Raw genomic sequence first — 24,666 nt, forward strand, 5'->3', positions numbered from 1 at the left:
TATTTCTTGTCCAGAGTGTGAACCATCTTCTTGAACCCGCTGTTCAATTGTTTAAATTGAGGCCATGTCTTTTGCAATGTGGTACGTTATGGCATCTTATTTCATTCATTCCTTCAGTCAGAATGTGTTCAAATCAAATTATCAATTGTTATTAGTCACATATATTTAGCAGATGTTATTGCGGGTGTAGCTAAATGCATGTGTTGCATAGGGAGGTGTGTGTGTGTGTGTGCAAACGATTCCATAATGGATTGTTGCCTGGGCTTTGCTCTTGTCATGACGCTTGTTGGCCTCTGCCTCATTTTTCTTCGTCATGCATTCGTCATGCTGTATTACATGCCTGTGTTTCAAATGGTAGGTTAAGTTGCTTGTGTTTCCTGGAGTGGTTGCTATAGTTTTGCGACAGTACAAGCACACTGCCTCACACTGCTCAATGTCACTAGGTAAGTAGCATCCTCCTTTGGCAGTATTTGTTCTTGGGTTTCCGGGACTGCATTTTCTTCATCGCTGTTAATTTCCCCCCCGCTAATGAGCGAAGCTACTTGCAACATCACTTGAGATCTGCCAACAGGTGTGGGAAGCATGGAACAGAACACAGCTCTGGTTGGCTGCTGTAGTCTTAGTTCAAATGAAACGACATAGATTGAGCTCTGGGAGCGCAAAGATTTTTTTCCCTGTGCTGTTTCGCTTTCAAATATGCCGCGCTGCTCCATAGGCTATTGTTTAATGCATGAAGGAATATTGTGTAATCATCGAAAAATACCGACATATGCAAAATTGCTTCAGTATGACTCAAATGTCAGTCATTTTCGGTTTATCGTCCCAGTGAGTTACATTATAAATCATGGGTTGGATAGAAGCAAAGTCTACAGTCTAAAGAACTGGATACTAATTGCTTTGCCTCATCCTCCTCTCTTAATAGGCTATTGTTTGTTCCAGTTCTCATAAAGCTGTGATTGAGAATAGCCTCTGACTTTCAAAAAGAGCCAGACTGAAAGTGGCAACTTTAGGACAACAGTACCTTCTTCAAGAGCTATTAGGAAAATAGTTTGTCGTAAAGCTTCTATGATAGGCTATATTGGACATTCAGTTTTTAACCTTGCATGCCTGTGTTTCATGCAAAGAACGATGAAAGCGTAGTAGCCCAAAGTCAGATTCATATTGAATAAAGCCCTTTTCCCTTTCTTTTTTTTTTACCGCTAGGCACAATATACAGTGGGGCAAAAAAGTATTTAGTCAGCCACCAATTGTGCAAGTTCTCCCACTTAAAAAGGAGAGAGGCCTGTAATTTTCATCATAGGTACACTTCAACTATGACAGACAAAATGAGAAAAAAAATCCAGAAAATCACATTGTAGGATTTTTAATGAATTTATTTGCAAATTATGGTGGAAAATACGTATTTGGTCAATAACAAAAGTTTATCTCAATACTTTGTTATATACCCTTTGTTGGCAATGACAGAGGTCAAACGTTTTCTGTAAGTCTTCACAAGGTTTTCACACACTGTTGCTGGTATTTTGGCCCATTGCTCCATGCAAATCTCCTCTAGAGCAGTGATGTTTTGGGGCTGTTGCTGGGCAACACGGACTTTCAACTCCCTCCAAAGATTTTCTATGGGGTTGAGATCTGGAGACTGGCTAGGCCACTCCAGGACCTTGAAATGCTTCTTACGAAGCCACTCCTTCGTTGCCCAGGCGGTGTGTTTGGGATCATTGTCATGCTGAAAGACCCAGCCACGTTTCATCTTCAATGCCCTTGCTGATGGAAGGAGGTTTTCACTCAAAAGCTCACGATACATGGCCCCATTCATTCTTTCCTTTACACGGATCAGTCGTCCTGGTCCCTTTGCAGAAAAACAGCCCCAAAGCATGATGTTTCCACCCCCATGCTTCACAGTAGGTATGGTGTTCTTTGGATGCAACTCAGCATTCTTTGTCCTCCAAACACGACGAGTTGAGTTTTTACCAAAAAGTTCTATTTTGGTTTCATCTGACCATATGACATTCTCCCAATCTTCTTCTGGATCATCCAAATGCTCTCTAGCAAACTTCAGACGGGCCTGGACATGTACTGGCTTAAGCAGGGGGACACGTCTGGCACTGCAAGATTTGAGTCCCTGGCGGCGTAGTGTGTTTTTCTGATGGTAGGCGTTTGTTACTTTGGTCCCAGCTCTCTGCAGGTCATTCACTAGGTCCCCCCGTGTGGTTCTGGGATTTTTGCTCACGGTTCTTGTGATCATTTTGACCCCACGGGGTGAGATCTTGCGTGGAGCCCCAGATCGAGGGAGATTATCAGTGGTCTTGTATGTCTTCCATTCCCTAATAATTGCTCCCACAGTTGATTTCTTCAAACCAAGCTGCTTACCTATTGCAGATTCAGTCTTCCCAGCCTGGTGCAGGTCTACAATTTTGTTTCTGGTGTCCTTTGACATCTCTTTGGTCTTGGCCATAGTGGAGTTTGGAGTGTGACTGTTTGAGGTTGTGGACAGGTGTCTTTTATACTGATAACAAGTTCAAACAGGTGCCATTAATACAGGTAACGAGTGGAGGACAGAGGAGCCTCTTAAAGAAGAAGTTACAGGTCTGTGAGAGCCAGAAATCTTGCTTGTTTGTAGGTGACCAAATACTTATTTTCCACCATAATTTGCAAATAAATTCATTAAAAATCCTACATTTTTATTTTTTTCCCTCATTTTGTCTGTCATAGTTGAAGTGTACCTATGATGAAAATTACAGGCCTCTCATATTTTTAAGTGGGAGAACTTGCACAATTGGTGGCTGACTAAATACTTTTTTGCCCCACTGTAGTTGAGTGTCCAATTTATTGAAAAAAAATAAAAAAAATAAAAAAAAAATGAATGGTTTTCAGCTATAAAAGCCCATGCATATGACAGAGCGAGGAAAAAGGGAAACAATATTTTCTGACTGGATATTTTGCACTGTCTTGGTGAAATTCACCGCTCTGTCTAGCCTACATTCCCCTCTTGTGTTCTGCTCTATTGAAACAGATTGAGTAATCTGCCTATTCCTATTTGGTACAATGTCACTCGGGCGCCAGCCGACTCCGTTCTTAGGCCTTCTGCGCGGCGCCAGTCAAGTTCAAATAGGGTAAACCATTGTCTGTCATATCACGATGTCGTCACCATCGTCAATGGCTGTCAATCATCATCGCTAGACGATACTATCGTAATATTGCCCAATCCTGATTCAGTGTGCTCCTATGTCAAGAGACATTTGTACCAGCTAGAGAGTAGTTAGTCATAGAATTTAATTTCTCCATTGTTTACATTTTGTTTGGTCACGCACTTAGTGGGGCTGATCTGATGGCTCTAAAACAGGGGTGATGTTAGGGATCATGTTATGGTTTTAGATAAATGCCCATATTTCCAAGCTTTCCTCACTCATCTTTATTTTTTCCCCCTTCTCTTTCCAGTCCTCAAAGCTGCTGTCACTCAAGCGTCGTTACAGTCGTTGCTTCATAAGATCCTCACAGCCGGCCCGTCAGCCTTCAACATCACTACTCTGCTCTCCCAAGCAGCCCAGCTCTCCAACCAAGGTAGGCCTTCAGCCACCCTGTTGTTTTATCTGGCTTCCTTGTTTGTTTTTAGATCCACAATGGCAACCTTCCTATTCCAACTTGCCACTGTTGATTTTTAAAGAATCTAAACCAGATAGATGTCTAAGCATTCTCCACCCTTTGTTACCCCCAACAGCCCAGCAGTCGAACCAGTCCCCCATGTCGTTGACGTCAGACGCCTCCTCTCCCCGCTCCTACGTGTCTCCCAGGATCAGCACGCCGCAGAACAATGCTGGTCACCACAAAGCCCTGCTCAGCACGCCCCCTGTAGCCTCACAGACCAAGGTACTGTCTACTACTACCACTCTGGTAGGCCATGTCTATTTGGCTGTTTTTAGACATGCAGCCCAATTCTAATATTTTTTTCACTAATTGTTCTTTTGACTAATCGTATCAGCTCTGAAAAGATCTGATGTGATTGGTCAAAAGACCAAGTAGTGGAAAAAAATATCAGAATTGTGTTGCCTGTCTAAATGCAGCCTTGCCAGTCTAATGTAGAGTCATATACTAACTACTGCCTGCCTAGCAGCCTACATCCTGCCTAGGACCTCTGTGTCTAAAGTAGGCAAAGCCATGTCTACCTCAACTCTAGCAACTCTGTTCAATCCATCTGTCGCATTACAAGTATTGGCTGTCTTGTTCTGTATGTAATGTAAATGAGTGAAGGGGATGGTAGTATTTGTGTTGGCTTTATAACCTAGCTGGTCTGGGCCTATGAGTATTTTCTGTTGGTGTTTCACAGCATCACACACTGGCCTAAATCATACCCAGGTTCAGTGTTTAAGTGATGTAGTGTTGTCACAATACCAGAATTTGGACTTCCATACCAGATTTAGTATTACGATACTCAATACCAAAACAATACCATGGCAAAAAAATATGTATTAGCCAAGGTCAGAGAATGGCAATTGATCTAGACAGAAACTCTGCTACTGCTCTGTACAATCATTGGGGATATTTTGAGTTATATCATTATATTTGAACATTTTGATGTCCATTTTCTGAGACAGCCATGTCAAATCAAATTTTGGCACGTGCCAAATACAACCGATGTGGACCTTAACATGAAATGCTTATTTACAAGCGCTTAACCAACTATGCAGTTTGATTAAAAAATATATATATACAGTTGATGTCATAAGTTTACATACACTTAGGTTGGCGTCATTAAATACACTTAGGTTGGCGTCACAAAAACCTTGTTTTTGAACCACTCCACAAATTTCTTGTTAACAAACTATGGTTTTGGCAAGTCGGTTAGGACATCTACTTTGTGCATGACACAGGTAATTGTTCCAACAATTGCTTACAGACAGATTATTTCACTTATAATTCCAGTATCACAATTCCAGTGGGTCAGAAGTTTACATACACGAAGTTGACTGTGCTTGGAAAATTCCCGAAAGTTATGTCATGGCTTTAGAAGCTTCTGATAGGCTAAGTGACAGCATTTGAGTCAATTGGCGGTGTACCTGTGGATGTATTTCAAGGTCTACCTTCAAACAGTGCCTCTTTGCTTGACATCATGGGAAAAGAAATCAGCCAAGACCTCAGAAAAAAGGATGAACCAGACCTCCACAAGTCTGATTCATCCTTGGACCGCAATTTCCAAACGCCTGAAGGTACCACGCTCATCTGTACAAACAATAGTATGCAAGTATAAACACCATGGGACCACGCAGTCGTCATACCGCTCAGGAAGGAGATTCGTTCTGTCTCCCGGAGATGAATGTACATTGGTGTGAAAAGTGCAAATCAATCCCAGAACAACAACAAAGGACCTTGTGAAGATGCTGGAGGAAACAGGTACAAAAGTATCTATATCCACAGTAAAACGAGTCCAATATCGACATAACCTGAGAGGCCGCTCAGCAAGGAAGAAGCCACTGCTCCAAATCCGCCAATAAAAAAAGCAAGACTATGGTTTGCAACTGCACATGGGGACAAAAAGTACTTTTGGGAGAAATTTCCTTTGGTCTGAAACAAAAATAGAACCGTTTGGCCATAATGACCATCGTTGTGTTTGGAGGAAAAAGGGGGAGGCTTGCAAGCCGAAGAACACCATCCAAACCGTGAAGCGCGGGGGTGGCAGCATCATGTTGTGGGGGTGCTTTGCTGCAGGAGGGACTGGTGCACTTCACAAAATAGATGGTATCATGAGGTAGGAAATTATGTGGATATATTGACGCAGCATCTCAAGACATCAGTCAGGAAGTTAACTTCTTTCGGATCAGTGGGACACTAGCGAAAGCAAACCATGCGTTTATCTGAGGACAGCGCCCCGCATACCAACACATGAAAAACATACACTGCTCAAAAAAATAAAGGGAACACTTAAACAACACAATGTAACTCCAAGTCAATCACACTTCTGTGAAATCAAACTGTCCACTTAGGAAGCAACACTGATTGACAATAAATTTCACATGCTGTTGTGCAAATGGAATAGACAAAAGGTGGAAATTATAGGCAATTAGCAAGACACCCCCAATAAAGGAGTGGTTCTGCAGGTGGTGACCACAGACCACTTCTCAGTTCCTATGCTTCCTGGCTGATGTTTTGGTCACTTTTGAATGCTGGCGGTGCTTTCACTCTAGTGGTAGCATGAGACGGAGTCTACAACCCACACAAGTGGGTTGTAGACACTCTTAATGATCGGCTATGAAAAGCCAACTGAAAATTATTCATGATTATTATTTGACCATGCTTGTCACTTATGAACATTTTTGAACATCTTGGCATAGTTCTGTTATAATCTCCACCCGGCACAGCCAGAAGAGGACTGGCCACCCCTCATAGCCTGGTTCCTCTCTAGGTTTCTTCCTAGGTTTTGGCCTTTCTAGGGAGTTTTTCCTAGCCACCGTGCTTCTACACCTGCATTACTAGCTGTTTGGGGTTTTAGGCTGGGTTTCTGTACAGCACTTCGAGATATTAGCTGATGTACGAAGGGCTATATAAAATAAACTTGATTGATTGATTGAAGTGGCTCAGGTAGTGCAGCTCATCCAGGATGGCACATCAATGCGAGCTGTGGCAAGAAGGTTTACTGTGTCAGCGTAGTGTCCAGAGCATGGAGGCGCTACCAGGAGACAGGCCAGTACATCAGGAGACGTGGAGGAGGCCGTAGGAGGGCAACAACCCAGCAGCAGGACCGCTACCTCCGCCTTTGTGCAAGGAGGAGCACTGCCAGAGCCCTGCAAAATGACCTCCAGCAGGCCACAAATGTGCATGTGTCAGCATATGGTCTCACAAGGGGTCTGAGGATCTCATCTCGGTACCTAATGGCAGTCAGGCTACCTCTGGCGAGCACATGGAGGGCTGTACGGCCCCACAAAGAAATGCCACCCCACACTATGACTGACCCACCGCCAAACCGGTCATGCTGGAGGATGTTGCAGGCAGCAGAACGTTCTCCACGGCGTCTCCAGACTCTGTCACGTCTGTCACATGTGCTCATGTGCTCAGTGTGAACCTGCTTTCATCTGTGAAGAGCACAGGGCGCCAGTGGCGAATTTGCCAATCTTGGTGTTTTCTGGCAAATGCCAGGCGTCCTGCACGGTGTTGGGCTGTAAGCACAACCCCCACCTGTGGACGTCGGGCCCTCATACCACCCTCATGGAGTCTGTTTCTGACCGTTTGAGCAGACACATGCACATTTGTGGCATGCTGGAGGTCATTTTGCAGTGCGTGGTGGCCTGTCCGGAAGTCCAGGATCCAGTTGCATAGGGAGGTGTTTATTCCCAGGGTCCTTTGCTTAGTGTTGAGCTTCGTGGGCACTATGGTGTTGAACACTGAGCTGTAGTCAATGAACAGCATTCTCACATAGGTGTTCCTTTTGTCCAGGTGGGAAAGGGCAGTGTGGAGTTTAATAGAGATTGCGTCGTCTGGATCTGTTGGGGCGGTACGTGAATTGGAGTGGGTCTAGGGTTTCCGGGATGATGTTGTGACCAGCCATTCAAAGCATTTCATGGCTACCGACATGAGTGCTATGGGGCAGTAGTCATTTAGGCAGGTAACCTTTGCTTTCTTGGGAACAGGGACTATGGTGGTCTGCTTGAAACATGTAGGTATTGCTGACTTGGTCGGGGAGAGGTTGAAAATGTCAATGAAGACACTTGCCAGTTGGTCCGCGCATGCTTTGAGTACACGTCCTGGTAATCCATCTGGCCCCGTGAATGTTTACCTGTTTAACGGTCTTGCTCATTTTTGCCAAATTAAAAAAAAAAATGTCCGATCCTTAACCTCTGGGATATGTGGGACGCTAGTGTTCCAACTGGTGTCCCAGTTGGAACACTAGCGAAAATGCAGAGCTCCAAATTCAAATAAATTACTATACAAATTTAACTTTGATGAAATCACACATTCAATATACCAAATTAAAGCTACACTTGAATCCAGCCAACGAGTCAGATTTCAAAAATTCTTTACGGCGAAAGCAAACGATGCTATTATCTGAGGATCGCACCAAAGCAAACACAGACCATCATAATTCAACCCTCCAGGTGCGACACAAAACACAGAAATAAAGATATAATTCATGCCTTTGACGAGCTTCTTCTGTTGGCACTCCAATATGTCCCATAAACATCACAAATGGTCCTTTTGTTCGATTAATTCCATCGATATATATCCAAAATGTCCATTTATTTGGCGCGTTTGATCCAGAAAACACCGGTTCCAACTTGCGCAACGTGACTACAAAATATCTCAAAAGTTACCTGTAAGCTTTGTCCAAACATTTCAAACTACTTTTGTAATACAACTTTGGGTATTTTTTAACGTAATTAATCGATAAAATTGAATACGGGATATACTGTGTTCAATACTGGAGGAAAACAAAGTGTAGCTAGCTTTCAGGTCACGTGCCTCTAACAAACAGTACACTTCCCTCTACCCTCATTCTGAACAGTGTTACTTCTTCATTTCTCAAAGGAAAAACCTCAACCAATTTCTATAGACTCTTGACATCCAGTGGAAGCGATAGGAACTGCAGGAAGGTCCCTTAGAAATCTGGATTCCCAATGAAAACCCATTCAAAAGAGTGACCCCCCCCCAAAAATGTATGGTTTGTCCTCGGGGTTTCGCCTGCCAAATAAGTTCTGTTATACTCACAGACATGATTCAAACAGTTTTAGAAACTTCAGTGTTTTCTATCCAAATCTGCTAATAATATGCATATCTTAGTTTCTGGACCTGAGTAGCAGGCGGTTTACATTGGACACGCTTTTCATCCGGACGTGGAAAAACTGCCACCTATCCCAGAGAAGTTAACTTCTCGCTAGCGTCCCACCTAACCATCAGCCAGTGAAATTGCAGGGCGCCAAATTCAAAACAGAAATCTCATAATTAATATTCCTCAAACATACAAGTATTATACACCATTTTACAGATAAACTTCTCGTTAATCCAGCCACAGTGTCTGATTTCAAAAAGGCTTTACGGCGAAAGCACACCTTGCGGTTATTATAGGTCAGCGCCAAGTCACAGAAAAACATACAGCCATTTTCCAAAGGAGAGGTGTCACAAAACTCAGAAATAGCGTTATAAATATTCACTTACCTTTGATCTTCATCGGAATGCACTCCCAGGAATCCCAGTTCCACAATAAATGTTTGTTTTGTTCGATAAAGTCTGTCCAAATACCTCCTTTTTGTTCGCGCGTTTAGCCCAGTTATCCAAATGCACAGTACGCGAGCAGTTAGTTCAGACAAAGTCAAAAAAGTTATTACAGTTCATCGAAACATGTCAAACGATGTATAGAATCAATCTTTAGGATGTTTTTATCAAATCTTTTTTTTTTTTTTTTTTAATCGTCCTGTACAATTCCTTTGTCTTTAGAAATGAAAAGGAACAGAGCTCGCTCTCACGGCCGAGTGCCTGACTTAGCTCATGGCATTCTGCCAGACCTCTTAGTCAAACAGCTCTTATTCTCTCCCCCTTCACAGTAGAAGCCTAAAACAAGGTTCTAAAGACTTGACATCTAGTGGAAGCCATAGGAAGTGCAATGTGACCCCATAGACACTGTGTATTGGATAGGCAAAGACTTGAAAACCTACAAACCTCAGATTTCCCACTTCCTGGTTGAATTTTTTCTCGGGTTTTTGCCTGCCATATGAGTCCTGTTATACTCACAGACATCATTCAAACAGTTTTAGAAATTTCAGAGTTTTCTATCCAAATATACTAATTATATGCATATTCTAGCTTTTGGGCCTGAGTAGCAGGCAGTTTACTCTGGGCACCATATTCATCCAAGCTACTCAATACTGCTCCCGTTCCCAAAGAAGTTAAGAGGCTAATGGTCTTGCTCACATCTAATACGGAGAGCGTGATCACACTGGCGTCTGGGAACAGCTTGTGCTCACATTCATGTTTCAGTGTTGCTTGCCTCGAAGCAAGCATAGAAGGCATTTAGCCCGTCTGGTCGGCTCGCGTCACTGGGCAGCTTGTGGCTGGGTTTCCCTTTTGTAGTCCATAATAATTTGCGAGCCCTGCCACATCCAATGAGCGTCAGAGCCGGTGTAGTAGGATTCCTTCTTAGTCCTGTTTTAAACGCTTTGCCTGTTTGATGGTTCGTCTGAGGTCATAGTGGGATTTCTTATAAGCTTCCGGGTTAGTCCCGCTCCTTAAAAGCGACAGCTCAAGGCTTTGTCTCGGTGCGGATGTTGCCTATAATCCTAGGCTTCTGGTTGGGATATGTACGTATGGTTGCTGTGGGGAACGACGTCATCGACGCACTTATTGATGAAGCCAGTGACTGAGATGGAATACTCCTCATTGCCGTTGGATGAATCCCGGAACATATTCCAGTCTTTGCTAGCAAAACAGTCCTGCATCCGTGTCATCTGACAACTTTTGTATATATTGATATAACTATTATATCGAAGTAAACTTGGCGTCACGTGATGACATGTTGTGTGGTCCTCCCACTACAACTCGAAAGCATTTCATTTATTAGTCTGCTGATGAAATAGTGCCTTCAGAAAGTATTCATACCTCTTGATTTATTCCTTGTTACAGCCTGAATTCAAAATTCTCACCCATCTACACAATACCCCATAATGAGAAAGTGTAAATATGTTTATAGAAATGTTTGCAAATTAATTGACAATAAAATAGACATCTCATTTACATAAATATTCACACCCCTGAGTCTGTACATTAGAATGACCTTTGGCAGGGATTACAGCTGTGAGTCTTTCTGCGCAAGGCTCTAAGAGCTTTCCACACTAAATTCTTCAAGCTCTCAAATGAGTTATTGATCAAGATGAATTCATATCCCAGTGACTGGTAGAAAGCAGACTGAACCAGGTTTTCTTTCAGGATTTTGTCTGCTTAGCTCAATTCTGCTTTTTTATCCTGAAAATCTCCCCAGTCCTTAATGATTACAAGCATACCCATAACATAATGCAGCCACCTCTATGCTTGAGGCAAATGTTTGGGGCAAATCCATTACTACACTTTATATTCTGGACAAAAAGTAAATTACTTTGCCATATTTTTTGCAGTATTACTTTAGTGCCTTGTTGCAAACAGGCTGTTTTGGAATGTTTTTTTATTCTGTACAGGCTTCTTACATTTCACTGTCAATTAGGTTATTATTGTGGAGTAACTACAAAGTTGTTGATCCATCCTTTGTTTTCTCCTATCATAGCCATTAAACTCGAACTGTTTTGAAGTCACCATTGGCATCATGGTGAATTCCCTAAGCGGTTTCCTTCCTCTCCGTCAACTGAGCTAGGAAGAACGCCTGTATATTTGTAGTGGCTGGGTGTATTAATACACTGTCCAACACTGTCCAAAGTGTAATAACTTCGCCATGCTCAAAGGGATATTCACCATCTGCTTTTTTTATTTTTGCCAGTCTTTGCGAGTCATTGGAAAACCTCCCTGGTCTTTGTTGTTGAATCTGTTTGAAATTCACTTCTCGACTGAGAGACCTTACAGATAATTGTATGTGTGGGGTACGGAGATGAGGTAGTCATTCTAGTCATGTAAAACGCTATTATTACACACAGTCATGCAACTTATGAGACTTGCACATTTTTACTCCTGAACTTATTTAGGCTTCCCATGACAAAGGGGTTGAATACTTACTGACTCATGACATTTCAGCTTTTAATTTGTTTTACTAATTTGTAAAAACATAATTCCACTTCGACATTATGGGGTTTTGTATGTTGGCCAGTTTAATCAATTTTAAATTCGGGCTGTAACATAACAAAATGTGGAAAAAGTCAAGGCGTGTGAATACTTTCTGAAGGCACTAAGTTATAATGACCTTCACAGTGTGACGAAAATGCACGGTAATGAGCTTGATGGGTCTTTTTGTATGATATTTTATTATGAGGATTTTAGAATATTTGCATGAAAATCTGTCGCTAATTGGATGGAAACTATAGCTACTGTCATTTTTATCCTATAACATCCCATCCCCTTGTGTTTGTGTCAAGAGTCAATCAACAGCAAGTGAATTTCAGTAAAATTATGGTCTGTGCCAGTCTAATCTGGGATTTAAACCTTCCTCCCTGTCTTTGTGTGGTTGTGGTGAACCTCAAGGGTTCTGGTGTGTTTCCTCTCTAACCCTTCTCCGCTCTCTGTCTGGTCCAGGTGAGCAACACGCCGGTTGTGAAGCAGCAAGGATCAGCCCCTCAGCCCTCCCCCCAGCAGCCCCATCCCAACGACAAACAGCACGGACACGACATCGCAGCCTCCCCAAGGACTCTCCAGCGTCAAGGGTGAGCTTTTCATTTACATTTTTAGTAATTTAGCAGACACTTTATTCATTTATGGGCTGGAGCACTGTACAGTACATTCGGAAAGTATTCCCTTTTTCCCACATTTTGTTAAATTACAGCCTTATTCTAAAATGGATTAAATTATTTTTTCCCTTCAATCTACACACAATACTCCATAATGACAAAGCAAAAACAGGTTTTTAGACATTTTTCCAAATTCCATTGATCATCCTTGAAGTTTCTACGACTTGATTGGAGTCCATGTGGTAAATTCAATTGATTGGACATGATTTGTAAAGGCACACACCTGTCTATACAGTTGAAGTCGGAAGTTTACATACAACTTAGCCAAAGACATTTAAACTCTTCTATACTTTTTCACAATTCCTGACATTTAATCCATGTACAATTTTCCTGTCTTAGGTTGGTTAGGATCACCACTTTTATTTTAAGAATGTGAAATGTCAGAATAATAGTAGAGTAATTTATTTAAGCTTTTATTTCTTTCATCATATTCCCAGTGGGTCAGAAGTTTACATACACTCAATTAGTATTTGGTAGCATTGCCGTTTTAAATTGTTTAACCTCTCTAGGGTACGTGAGACGGTAGCGTCCCACCTCTTCAACAGCCAGTGACTGCAGGGCGCCAAATTCAAATACAGAAATACTCATTATAAAAATTCAGAAAACAAAACATATTTTACATAGGTGAATCCAACCACTGTCAGATTTTTAAAAAAAAAATGCTTTACGGCGAAAGCATACCTTATGATTATTTGAGAACATAGCCCAGCAGACAAATCATTACAAACAGTAACCAGCCAAGTAGAAGAGTTACACAAGTCAGAAATAGAGATAAAATTAATCCCTTTGATGATCTTCATATGGTTGCACTCAGCAGACATTAATTTACTCAATAAATGTTCCTTTTGTTCGATAAAGTCTCTTTATATCCAAAAACCTAAGTTTTGTTTGCATTTTCTTCAGTAATCCACAGGCTCAAACGCAGTCAAAACAGGCAGACAAAAAATCCAAATTGTATCTGTAAAGTTCATAGAAACATGTCAAACGATGTTTATATTCAATCCTCAGGTTGTTTTTAGCCTAAATAATCGATAATATTTAAACCAGACAATAACGTCGTCAATATAAAAGGTAAACAAGAAAGGCACTCTCGGTTGTGCGAATGAAAAAGCTCTAACACGGCAGGGTCCACTCATTCAGACTGCTCTTACTCCCTAATTTTTCAGAATACAAGCCTGAAACAATTTCTAAAAACTGTTGACATCTAGTGGAAGGCATAGGCACTGCAATTTGAGTCCTAAGTCAATGGATACTGTAATGGCATTGAATAGAAAACTACAAAACCAAAAAAGAAACTACTTCCTGGTTGGATTTTTCTCAGGTTTTCGCCTGCCAGATCAGTTCTGTTATACTCACAGACACTATTTTAACAGTTTTGGAAACTTTAGAGTGTTTTCTATCCAAATCTACCAGGTATATGCATATCATATCTTCTGGGCCCGAGTAGCAGGCAGTTTAATTTGGGCATGCTTTTCGCCCAAAATTTCAAATGCTGCCCCCTACCCTAGTAAAGTTAACTTATGTCAAACGTTTCGGGTGTCTTCCACAAGATTCCCACAATAAGTTGGGTGAATTTTGGCCCATTCCTCCTGACAGAGCCGGTGTAACGGAGTCAGGTTTGTAGGCCTCCTTGCTCGCACGTGCTTTTTCAGTTCTGCCCACAAATTGTCTATGGGATTGAGGTCAGGGTTTGGGATGGCCACTCCAATACCAATACATTGACTTTGTTGTCCAGAGTCAATCAACAGCAAGTGAATTTCAGTAAAATTATGGTCTGTGCCAGTCTAATCTGGGCTTTTAACCTTCCTCCCTGTCTCTGTGTGGTTGTGGTGAACCTCAAGGGTTCTAGTGTGTTTCCTCTCTAACCCTTCTTCGCTCTCTGTCTGTGGTCCAGACCATTTTGCCACAACTTTGGAAGTATGCTGGGGGTCATTGTCCATTTGCGACCAAGCTTTAACTTCCTGGCTGATGTCTTGATATGTTGCTTCAATATATCCACATAATTGTATTCCTCATGATGTCATCTATTTTGTGAAGTGTACCAGTCCCTCCTGCAGAAAATAATCCCCACAACATGATGCTGCCACCCCCGTATTCCCATTTGGGATGGTGTTCTTCGGCTTGTAAGCCTCCCTTTTTCCTCCAAACATAACGATGGTCATTATGACCAAACAGTTCTATTTTTGTTTCATCAGACCAGAGGACATTTCACCAAAAATTACGATCTTTGTCCCCATGTGCAGTTGCAAACCGTAGTCTGGCTTTTTTATGGAGATTTTGGAGCAGTGACTTCTTCCTTGCTGAGCGGCCTTTCAGGTTATGTCGACATAGGACTCGTTTTACTGTGGATATAGATACTTTTGTACCTGTTTCCTCCAGCATCTTCACAAGGTCCTTTGCTGTTGTTCTGGGATTGATTTGCGCTTTTCGCACCAACGTACGTTCATCTCTAGGAGACAGAACACGTCTCCTTCCTGAGCGGTATGGTGGCTGCGTGGTCCCATGGTGTTTATACTTGCTTACTATTGTTTGTACCGATGAACGTGGTACCTTCAGGCGTTTGGAAATTGCTCCTAAGGATGAACCAGACTTGTGGAGGTCTACAACTTTTTTTCTGAGGTCTTGGATGATTTATTTTGCTTTTCCCATGATGTCAAGCACTGTTTGAAGGTAGGCCTTGAAATACATCCACAGGTACACCTCCAATTGACTCAAATGATGTCAGTTAGCCTATCAGAAGCTTCCAAAGCCATGACATAATTTTCGGGAATTTTCCAAGCTGTTTAAAGGCACAGTCAACTATGTATGTAAACTTCTGACCCACTGGAATTGTGATACAGTGAATTATAAGTGAAATCTGTCGGTAAACAATTGTTGAAAAAATGACTTGCCATGCACAAAATAGATGTCCTAACTTACTACTTGCCAAAACTAGTTTGTTAACAAGACATGTGTGGAGTGGTTGAAAAACAAGTTTTAATGACTCCAACCTAAGTGTATGTAAACTTCCGACTTCAACTGTATGTGGTCCCCACAGTTGGCGGCGCATGTCAGAACAGAAACTAAGCCTTGAGGTCGAAGGAATTGTCCGTAGAGCTCAGACAGGATTGTGTCGAGGCACATATCTGGGGAAGGGTTCCAAACAATTTTAGCAGCATTGAAGATCCCCAAGAACACAATGGCCTCCATTATTTTGAACCACTCAGACTCTTCCTAGAGCTGGCCGCCCGGCCATGCTGATCTATCGCAGGAGAAGGATCTTGGTCAGGGAGGTGACCACGGTCCTGATGGTCCCTCTGACAGAGCTGCAGAGTTCTTCTGTGGAGATAGGAGAACCTTCCAGAAAGACAACCATCTCTGCAGAACTCCAATCAGGCCTTTATGGTAGTGCTCAGATGGAATCCACTCCTCAGTAAACGGCACCTGACGACTCTGACCTTGAGAAACAAGATTCTCTGGTCTAATGAAACCAAGATTGAACTCTTTGGCCTGAATGACCTCAAGCGTCACGTCTGGAGGAAACCTGGCCCTACTGTGAAGGATGGTTGTGGCAACATCATGCTGTGTGGATGTTTTTCAGCTGCAGGGACTGGAAGACTAGTCAGGATCGAGGGAAAGCTGAACAGAGCAAAGAACAGAGATCCTTGATGAAAACCAGAGTGCTCAGGACCTCAGACTAGAGCAAAGGTTCACCTTCCAAAAAGACAACAAACCTAAGCACACAACCTAGACAACGCAGGAGTGGCTTCAGGACAAGTCTCAATGTCCTTGAGTGGCTCAGCCAGATCCCGGACTTGAACCCGATCTAACATCTCTGAAGAGACATGAAAATATCTGTGCAGCGACTCTCCCCATCCAATCTGACACAGCTTGAGGATATGCAGAGAAGAATGGGAGAAACTCCCCACATAGATCTGCCAAACTTGTAGCGTCATACCCTAGAAGACTCAGGTGCTTCAGCAAAGTACTGAGTAAAGGGTCTGAATACTTGTGTAAATGTAAAATTTCAGTTTATTTATACATTTGCAAAATAAATCTTAAAGCAAAACGTTTTTGCTTTGTCATTATTGGGTATTGTGTAGATTGAAGAAACTAATACATTTGAATAACATTGTGTGGCATTGAATGTGTTCATTGTGTGTGTCATGTTAATTTGTGTTTTTAGTGTGAAAATCTATTTTAAAAAATCGTAACAGAGCAGACACTCCTATCTATAGAAGACAAAACAACCACTTATTGCTAGTAAGATTCTTCAAGCAACTCTGTTGGTCTGGCTGATGTGAAGCAAAAACAGAACAATGCCATCCATGATCCTGCCTTGTAGGAGACAGTTTAATTTGTCAATATGTCATTTTGTGGCACCACCTGCTGGCGGTTTATAGAACAACACGTTTTTCATAAGTCGTTGCATTGTATCGCTACACACAAAGATAATGGATGCACCATTGTTTAACCAAAGAAATCAAGACGACATCAAGTTAAACACATCTGATATGTATTGGAACTGTTAAGTGGATTTAACCAAATATCACGATTCACAAGCCACTGAGTGAATACAGTATTGCAAAAATAAGTATTACAATGTAGATTACCCCACCCTGACTGTAGTCAGACACTGGACTTCATGGATGTTTTGAGCTTAAAATAATATGCAGAATGTGTCAGTCTTGTCTGATGTGGAGCCTTTTTTCTGGTTGTATTTGGTCAGCAGAATCTCACATAATATGCACAATTGTTTAGTTATATTTGATTTCTAAGAACCTTAATTGTTGATATTATGCTGTGTTGGTCTGTTTTGTCTGATATATTGGTTTGACCCTCCTGTCTCCTCTGTTACAACAACAAAGTTGGTGATAGTGTTATTACAGCAGAATATCATTGACATATAATATGCATAATTAGTCTGACCCTCTCGTTGCGCCTCTGTCATTCCACAGCAGTCAGAGGAGTCCATCCCCAGGTCCCAACTACGTCCCCCCCAGCAGCAGCAGTGCCACCACCTCCACCCCCTCCAACTCCTCTTCCTCCACCCGACCAGCCTCCTGCTCCTTCACCCCCACCCTAGCAGCACACTTCAATGAGAATCTCATCAAGCATGTCCAGGGCTGGCCCGCCGACCACGCAGAGAAACAGGTAGGATACGCATCTAAGTAATTGTATGCATTGTTTGTTATTATTTCACCAGTAAAGAGCATAGAGATTGTATAGATTTTAGCAGTATTGGGTAACCTATTCATTTCATTATTTTTATGGGAACCTAGATTCATTATGCATTGATCAGTGCCATTGCTGCTGTTTTTTATTTTCTTTGATTATTTGAAACTTTTTTTTTTTCTCCCCCCCCCCCCCCCCCCCCAGGCTTCCAGACTACGTGAGGAGGCCCACACCATGGGAAGCATCTACATGTCTGAAAATTGCACGGAGCTCAAAAATCTCAGATCCTTAGTTCGAGTCAGTGAAATTCAAGCGACATTGCGCGAGCAGAGGTAAGAGTCCAGACCCTAATTGCCTGCGATATGCATGTTAACATCCATGTGTTCTATTATTACAAATATTTTAGCATGACAACTAATACATATTTTTTTCTACTCTTGTCTAGGATATTATTTTTGAGACAACAAATTAAAGAACTTGAAAAGTTGAAGAATCAGAATTCCTTCATGGTCTGAGAACTTGAGTTGAAGAGTGGAGAGGATAGGGTGGAGAGACCCATTGCACATGGTTGTAAGAGAGCCGTTGGTTGGGGGAACTGTTCTTGTTCTGTGCCCAGTCTTAACACAAGCTGCAGTTGGATTGGCTTTGGACCGTTGGGCATGGAGAGTGCTGGGCTTGTGGGAGAGGGTCTGAGTGGTTGGTTGGTTGGGGAAGAGGGGAGAAAAAGGGTTGATACAAGACATGGAATGTGTCCCAAATGGCACCCTATTGCCTTTATAGTACACTATGTAGTGGATAGGGTGCCATTTGGGATGCACCCATGGTTGGTTTTGTATGTGCCCTGGATATGTAGATTTCTTGTAGATGTTATTCATGTTGTAAATATGTTTTGTAGATTATTGAGACCATGGAAAGCCATGCTTATCAAAGCTTTTGACATCCAAACTAATCAACGTTATGCCGAGGAAGTAATCGCTTAATTTCATAGCCTCCTTCATATTAAACTCGTCTGTCAGTGGGTATGTCCCAAATGCCACAATATTTCCTCTATAGTGCACTACTTTTAACCAGAACCCTATGGGCCCTAGTCAAAAGTAGTGCACTATATAGGGAATATGATGGCATTTGGGACGGCACTGTCAGTCTGCAGACTTGAAGCTTTTGTTTTAGATGGGTGAACCATTGCCTTGAGCACATCTATGACCTGCATGGAAATGGTGGAGTATAGTGTTATACAGTCAATAATAACTGAAACATTAATAATACCTTAGTGTAAAACAAGCAAGCAAGGTAAAACAAACTCACTGGTTTTTCTCTGCTCTTGAATAATAATAATGCTCAATGGATTAAAGTTATTTTCCCTATTATCCCCCTTTGGGGATCCCCCTTTGGTTGAAGTATAATGGTTACACACACACAGGATGTGTCCCAAATGGCACACTATTTCCTATGTGTATTGAACTACTTTTGGTTAAAATGTGTGCACTATATAGGGAGTAGGGTGATATTTGGGAGACGGCCGCACACAGCTACCCATCCCCACCTTCCTCCTGCTAAAAGGTACATAATGTCTGGTCGCAATGGTTCAGATCTGTTTGTTCACAGCTCCCAGTGGCCCTGTCCTGCATTGCATTTCCTAAAACGAAAAACAAACAAACCAGTGCCTGGTGGTGTGATGGGGGGGGGGGGAGAAAGAAGGTGCCACAATTGTGTGCTGCTTTGAGATCAAGGACCATTCCCACTGCTAGCACCCCGTAACTCCCACCCTGGTCATACACGTTACACGCAGGAGCACAACCCCGTGGTCTAGCTCCTATAATGTAGAGGAGCCGGGAAGAGTAAAAACCCTCCTGGGTTTTTTTCTCAAACTTTCCAGCAAGTTTTGGGGGGGGGGGGGGGGTGGTGTTACTTTTATTAAAAGCGAGGGCACCGTCTTGGTTCATCCGAGAGTTCATTCCTATGTACAGTTGATAAAGTAATAATGAAGTTTAAGAAGTAAAGGAAAAAAGCTTTATTAAAAAGTTGCAGTGCTACTAGTATATCAGAATATGTTATTAATAAATTATTGCTACACTTTTCTTTGCACACTGTTTCGAATGAGTGCTACTGGGAGCTATTAAAGCAGCTGAAATGGCACCGTATTCCTGATTTGGTACATTACCTTTGACCAAGGCCCGTAGTCAAAAAGACTAAAAAGGAGAAGATGTCATAATTCTCAAGATTTTTCAGGGAGTGCAATGGGAGGCAAATGGAACTGAATTGACCTGAATGACACAATTAGAACTACTGGCTCCCATTTGTACTTCTTGCTCTGTCATTCCACAGCAGTCGCTTCTCCTTTTTAGTCTTCTTTCCCAAAGGTCCTGGTCAAAAGTGGTGCACTATATAGGGAACAGGGTACCATTTGGGATGTAGACATGGAGTTGCTGGTCACTAACCCCACACACCAGGGTCAGAGGTTGAGCAGAGCAATGACATGTGATATGTGCGTATTGTAATAAACATGCTAAACTCAAGTGAGCACTGGTTATTTTATTGGAGTTCTGTTAGTGTTTTGTTTATTACTATTAATGCTAGTGCCTTGTTGAAAGTCTTAAGTCACACAACCTCTGACATGGAAATAAATATACCATGTTTTTTTTCTATTTGATCCAGTAACAAAAAGATATTCAACAAGCGTTTGTCATGCATCGATCTATAGGGTTGTTTTTGGCACTCCCGTCCATACTTGCATCTTTGTATTCCCCCCCTGTTCACTCCGAGTCAGTACAGAAAACTGGCTTTGTCCCAAATGGTGCCCAATGTATAACAATAGTGCTCTATATAGGGAATGGGGGTGCGATTTGAGAAGTAAACGGTGTCCTGAGCTGTGACTGCCTGATTTTTCTCCACTGTTCTAATCTTCTATTCAGTCTGATTTGAGATGCACCAACACATTCAGTAAAGCTGACCACATCATTGCTTTGTATATTGTTTTCCTCTGAAGTATATTGAAAAAATAAATAAAATATGCCTCTACAGAACCAAGTTCCCTGTTTTGACCTTGTCAGTTCAGTACTTTGTTTATTAATGTTATTTGTTCAAAACTAGCCTGAGTGCCAGTGTATGCTGTCATGTTTACTCATTGTCATGTCCAACATGTTTGGTTTGACGATGACGCAATGGAGTAGACAAGAGCTCAAACAGATCTGGGACCAGGGTAGTTTGTTCCAATGTTCCCACAATGAACAGGTTGAATGTTTCCAATATGTCAATGCGTTCAGTATGTCTAGGGTAACCAAAATAAGTTACCACAGAAGAACGACAGTTGTTGAACCCTTGCAACATTTAACCATTTGTGTTCTTGTCATTGTGACAGTTCAAGTTAGTCCTTTATGTTGACTGAATATACAGTGCATTCGGAAAGTATTCAGACCCCTTGACTTTTTCCACATTTTGTTACAAAGCCTTAACCTAAAATGGATTATAGTAATTGTTCCCTCATCAGTATACACAATACCAAAGCCAAATTGTATTAAAAATTAAAAAATGCCTTGTTTATATAAGACTAAGATACTTGAAATTGAGCTCCAGTGCATCCTGTTTCCATTGATCATCCTTGATGTTTCTACAACTTCATTGGAGTCCTCCTGTGGTCAATTTAATTGATCTGACATGATTTAGAAAGCACACACCTGTCTATATAAGGTCCCACAGTTGACATTGCATCTCAGAGCAAAAAAATGAGGTTGAAGGAATTGTCTGTAGAGCTCAGAGACAGAACTGTGTCGAGGCACAGATCTGGGGACTGGTACCAAAATATTTCTGCAGCCTTGAAGGTCCCCAAGAACACAGTGGTCTCCATTCTTAAATGGAAGAAGTTTGGAACCACCAAGACTCTTCCTAGAGCTGGCTGCCCGGCCAAACTGAGCAATCGGGGGAGAAGGGCCTTCCTTAGGGAGGTGACCAAGGTTCTGATGGTCACTGACAGAGCTGCAGAGAACCTTCTAGAAGGACAACCATCTCTGCAGCACTCCACCAATCAGGCCTTTATGGCCAGATGGAAGCCATTCCTCAGTAAAAGGCACGTGACAGCCCGCTTGGAGTTTGCCAACAGGCACCTAAGGACTCTCAAACCATGAGAAACAAGAATCTCTTATCTGATGAAACCAAGATTGAAGTCTTTGGCCTGAACCTGGCACCATCCCTATTATGGTGAAGCAATTTAGTGGCAGCATCATACTGTGGGGATGGTTTTCAGTGGCAGGGACTGGGAGACTAGTCATGATCGAAGGAAAGATGAATGGAGCAAAGTACAGAGAGATCCTTGATGCAAACCTGCTCATGACCTCAGACTGGGTGAAGGTTCACTTTCCAACAGGACAACGACAGGAGAAACTCAGGAGAGTGGAGAATTTCCCAGAATACAGGTGTGCTAAGAAGAATCCCAAGAAGAATCGAGACTGTAATTGCTGCTAATGGTGCTTCAACAAAGTACTGAGTGTAGGGTCTGAATACTTTTGTAAATGTGATATAAAAAATATTTTAAAAATAATACATTTGCAAAAATGTCTAAAAACCTGTTTATGCTTTGTCATTGTGTGTGTATTGTGTGTAGATTGATGAGAAAAAAACACAATTTAATCAATTTTAGAATAAGGCTATAATGTAACAAAATGTAGAAAAATCAAGGGGTCTGAATATTTTCTGAATGCACTGTAAGTGGACTGCTGCCGTTAGGTATCTGGCGATGCTTGCCAGTCCTCACTTTCGTCTTTCTCCCCTCATGTCTCAGAGTTGTCACTCTTTCCTCTACCCAATGATTCTTTATTTAAGATTCCTCTTTTCCTTCCCTTTTCCCAGTTGCTACTTTAGATGTCTTTCTCCTATGCAGAACGGAGAAACCCCCATGAAAATCAGTAGGTCTACTAAGAAGGGCTCTGAATGCCATGGATGAATAAATATGCAGACCCCAACAACATTGTTGACCGGAGGTAACAAGGTAGATTTGAAATTGAACAGAAGTACATAAATGAAATCAAACGAATGTCAAGAAGTGTTGAACCTTGAGTGAGTCTGGCTACTGCAGCGTCACAGATTCCACTCATCACTAGATGGCACTGTTGTCTTTCCAGTTGAATTGCACCTACATACAGTGCATTTGGAAAGTATTCATGACAGAAATATCACATTTACATAAGTATTCAGACCCTTTTCTCAGTACTTTGTTGAAGCACCTTTGGCAGTGAATACAGCCTTGAGTCTTCTTGGGTATGATGCTACAAGCTTGGCACATCTAATAATGACGCCGGAGGGGATGGCATTAAAAACTGTAATATACACTGCTCAAAAAAATAAAGGGAACACTTAAACAACACAATGTAACTCCAAGTCAATCACACTTCTGTGAAATCAAACTGTCCACTTAGGAAGCAACACTGATTGACAATAAATTTCACATGCTGTTGTGCAAATGGAATAGACAAAAGGTGGAAATTATAGGCAATTAGCAAGACACCCCCAATAAAGGAGTGGTTCTGCAGGTGGTGACCACAGACCACTTCTCAGTTCCTATGCTTCCTGGCTGATGTTTTGGTCACTTTTGAATGCTGGCGGTGCTTTCACTCTAATGGTAGCATGAGACGGAGTCTACAACCCACACAAGTGGCTCAAGTAGTGCAGCTCATCCAGGATGGCACATCAATGCGAGCTGTGGCAAGAAGGTTTGCTGTGTCTGTCAGCGTAGTGTCCAGAGCATGGAGGCGCTACCAGGAGACAGGCCAGTACATCAGGAGACGTGGAGGAGGCCGTAGGAGGGCAACAACCCAGCAGCAGGACCGCTACCTCCGCCTTTGTGCAAGGAGGAGCAGGTGGAGCACTGCCAGAGCCCTGCAAAATGACCTCCAGCAGGCCACAAATGTTCATGTGTCTGCTCAAACGGTCAGAAACAGACTCCATGAGGGTGGTATGAGGGCCCGACGTCCACAGGTGGGGGTTGTGCTTACAGCCCAACACCGTGCAGGACGTTTGGAATTTGCCAGAGAACACCAAGATTGGCAAATTCGCCACTGGCGCCCTGTGCTCGTCACAGATAAAAGCAGGTTCACACTGAGCACGTGACAGACGTGACAGAGTCTGGAGACGCCGTGGAGAACGTTCTGCTGCCTGCAACATCCTCCAGCATGACCGATTTGGCGGTGGGTCAGTCATGGTGTGGGGTGGCATTTCTTTGGGGGCCGCACAGCCCTCCATGTGCTCGCCAGAGGTAGCCTGACTGCCATTAGGTACCGAGATGAGATCCTCAGACCCCTTGTGAGGGGGGTCTCAGCATATGGTGCTGGTACGGTTGGCCCTGGGTTCCTCCTAATGCAAGACAATGCTAGACCTCATGTGGCTGGAGTGTGTCAGCAGTTCCTGCAAGAGGAAGGCATTGATGCTATGGACTGGCCCGCCCGTTCCCCAGACCTGAATCCAATTGAGCACATCTGGGACATCATGTCTCGCTCCATCCACCAACGCCACGTTGCACCACAGACTGTCCAGGAGTTGGCGGATGCTTTAGTCCAGGTCTGGGAGGAGACCATCCGCCACCTCATCAGGAGCATGCCCAGGCATTGTAGGGAGGTCATACAGGCACGTGGAGGCCACACACACTACTGAGCCTCATTTTGACTTGTTTTAAGGACATTACATCAAAGTTGGATCAGCCTGTAGTGTGGTTTTCCACTTTAATTTTGAGTGTGACTCCAAATCCAGACCTCCATGGGTTGATAAATTTGATTTCCATTGATAATTTTTGTGTGATTTTGTTGTCAGCATATTGAACTATATAAAGAAAAAAGTATTTAATAAGAATATTTCATTCATTCAGATCTAGGATGTGTTATTTTAGTGTTCCCTTTATTTTTTTGAGCAGGCTATTATGTTTCACTGAGTTGTGGCTGAACGACAACACAGATAATATAGAACTGGTTGGGTTTACTGTGCATCGGCAGGACAGAGAAGCTACGTCTGGTTGTCAATAACAGCTGGTGCGCGATGTCTAATATTAAAGAAGTCTCGAGGTATTGCTCGCCTGAGGTAGAGTACCTCATGATAAGCTGTAGACCACTCTATCTACCAGGAGAGTTCT

The 24,666-nt window shown here is 42.5% G+C and overlaps 1 protein-coding gene across 2 annotated transcripts in view; it reads left to right on the forward strand.

Moving 5' to 3' along the window:
• Positions 1-20,578, forward strand: part of LOC120051203 (WW domain-containing adapter protein with coiled-coil-like) — a 60,103-nt gene extending 39,525 nt beyond the window's left edge. For both annotated transcript variants that reach the window (XM_038997939.1, XM_038997940.1), the window contains exons 8-13: positions 3,436-3,558; positions 3,716-3,864; positions 12,190-12,317; positions 17,339-17,534; positions 17,760-17,887; positions 18,001-20,578. In XM_038997939.1, coding sequence (XP_038853867.1) covers positions 3,436-3,558; positions 3,716-3,864; positions 12,190-12,317; positions 17,339-17,534; positions 17,760-17,887; positions 18,001-18,070 — 794 coding nt within the window. In that variant the 3' untranslated portion in view covers positions 18,071-20,578. The remainder of the gene's footprint in view (positions 1-3,435; positions 3,559-3,715; positions 3,865-12,189; positions 12,318-17,338; positions 17,535-17,759; positions 17,888-18,000) is intronic.
• The last annotated feature ends 4,088 nt before the right edge of the window (positions 20,579-24,666 follow it).

Source organism: Salvelinus namaycush, chromosome 7, assembly GCF_016432855.1.
Source record: "Salvelinus namaycush isolate Seneca chromosome 7, SaNama_1.0, whole genome shotgun sequence".
Lineage (NCBI taxonomy): Eukaryota > Metazoa > Chordata > Actinopteri > Salmoniformes > Salmonidae > Salvelinus > Salvelinus namaycush.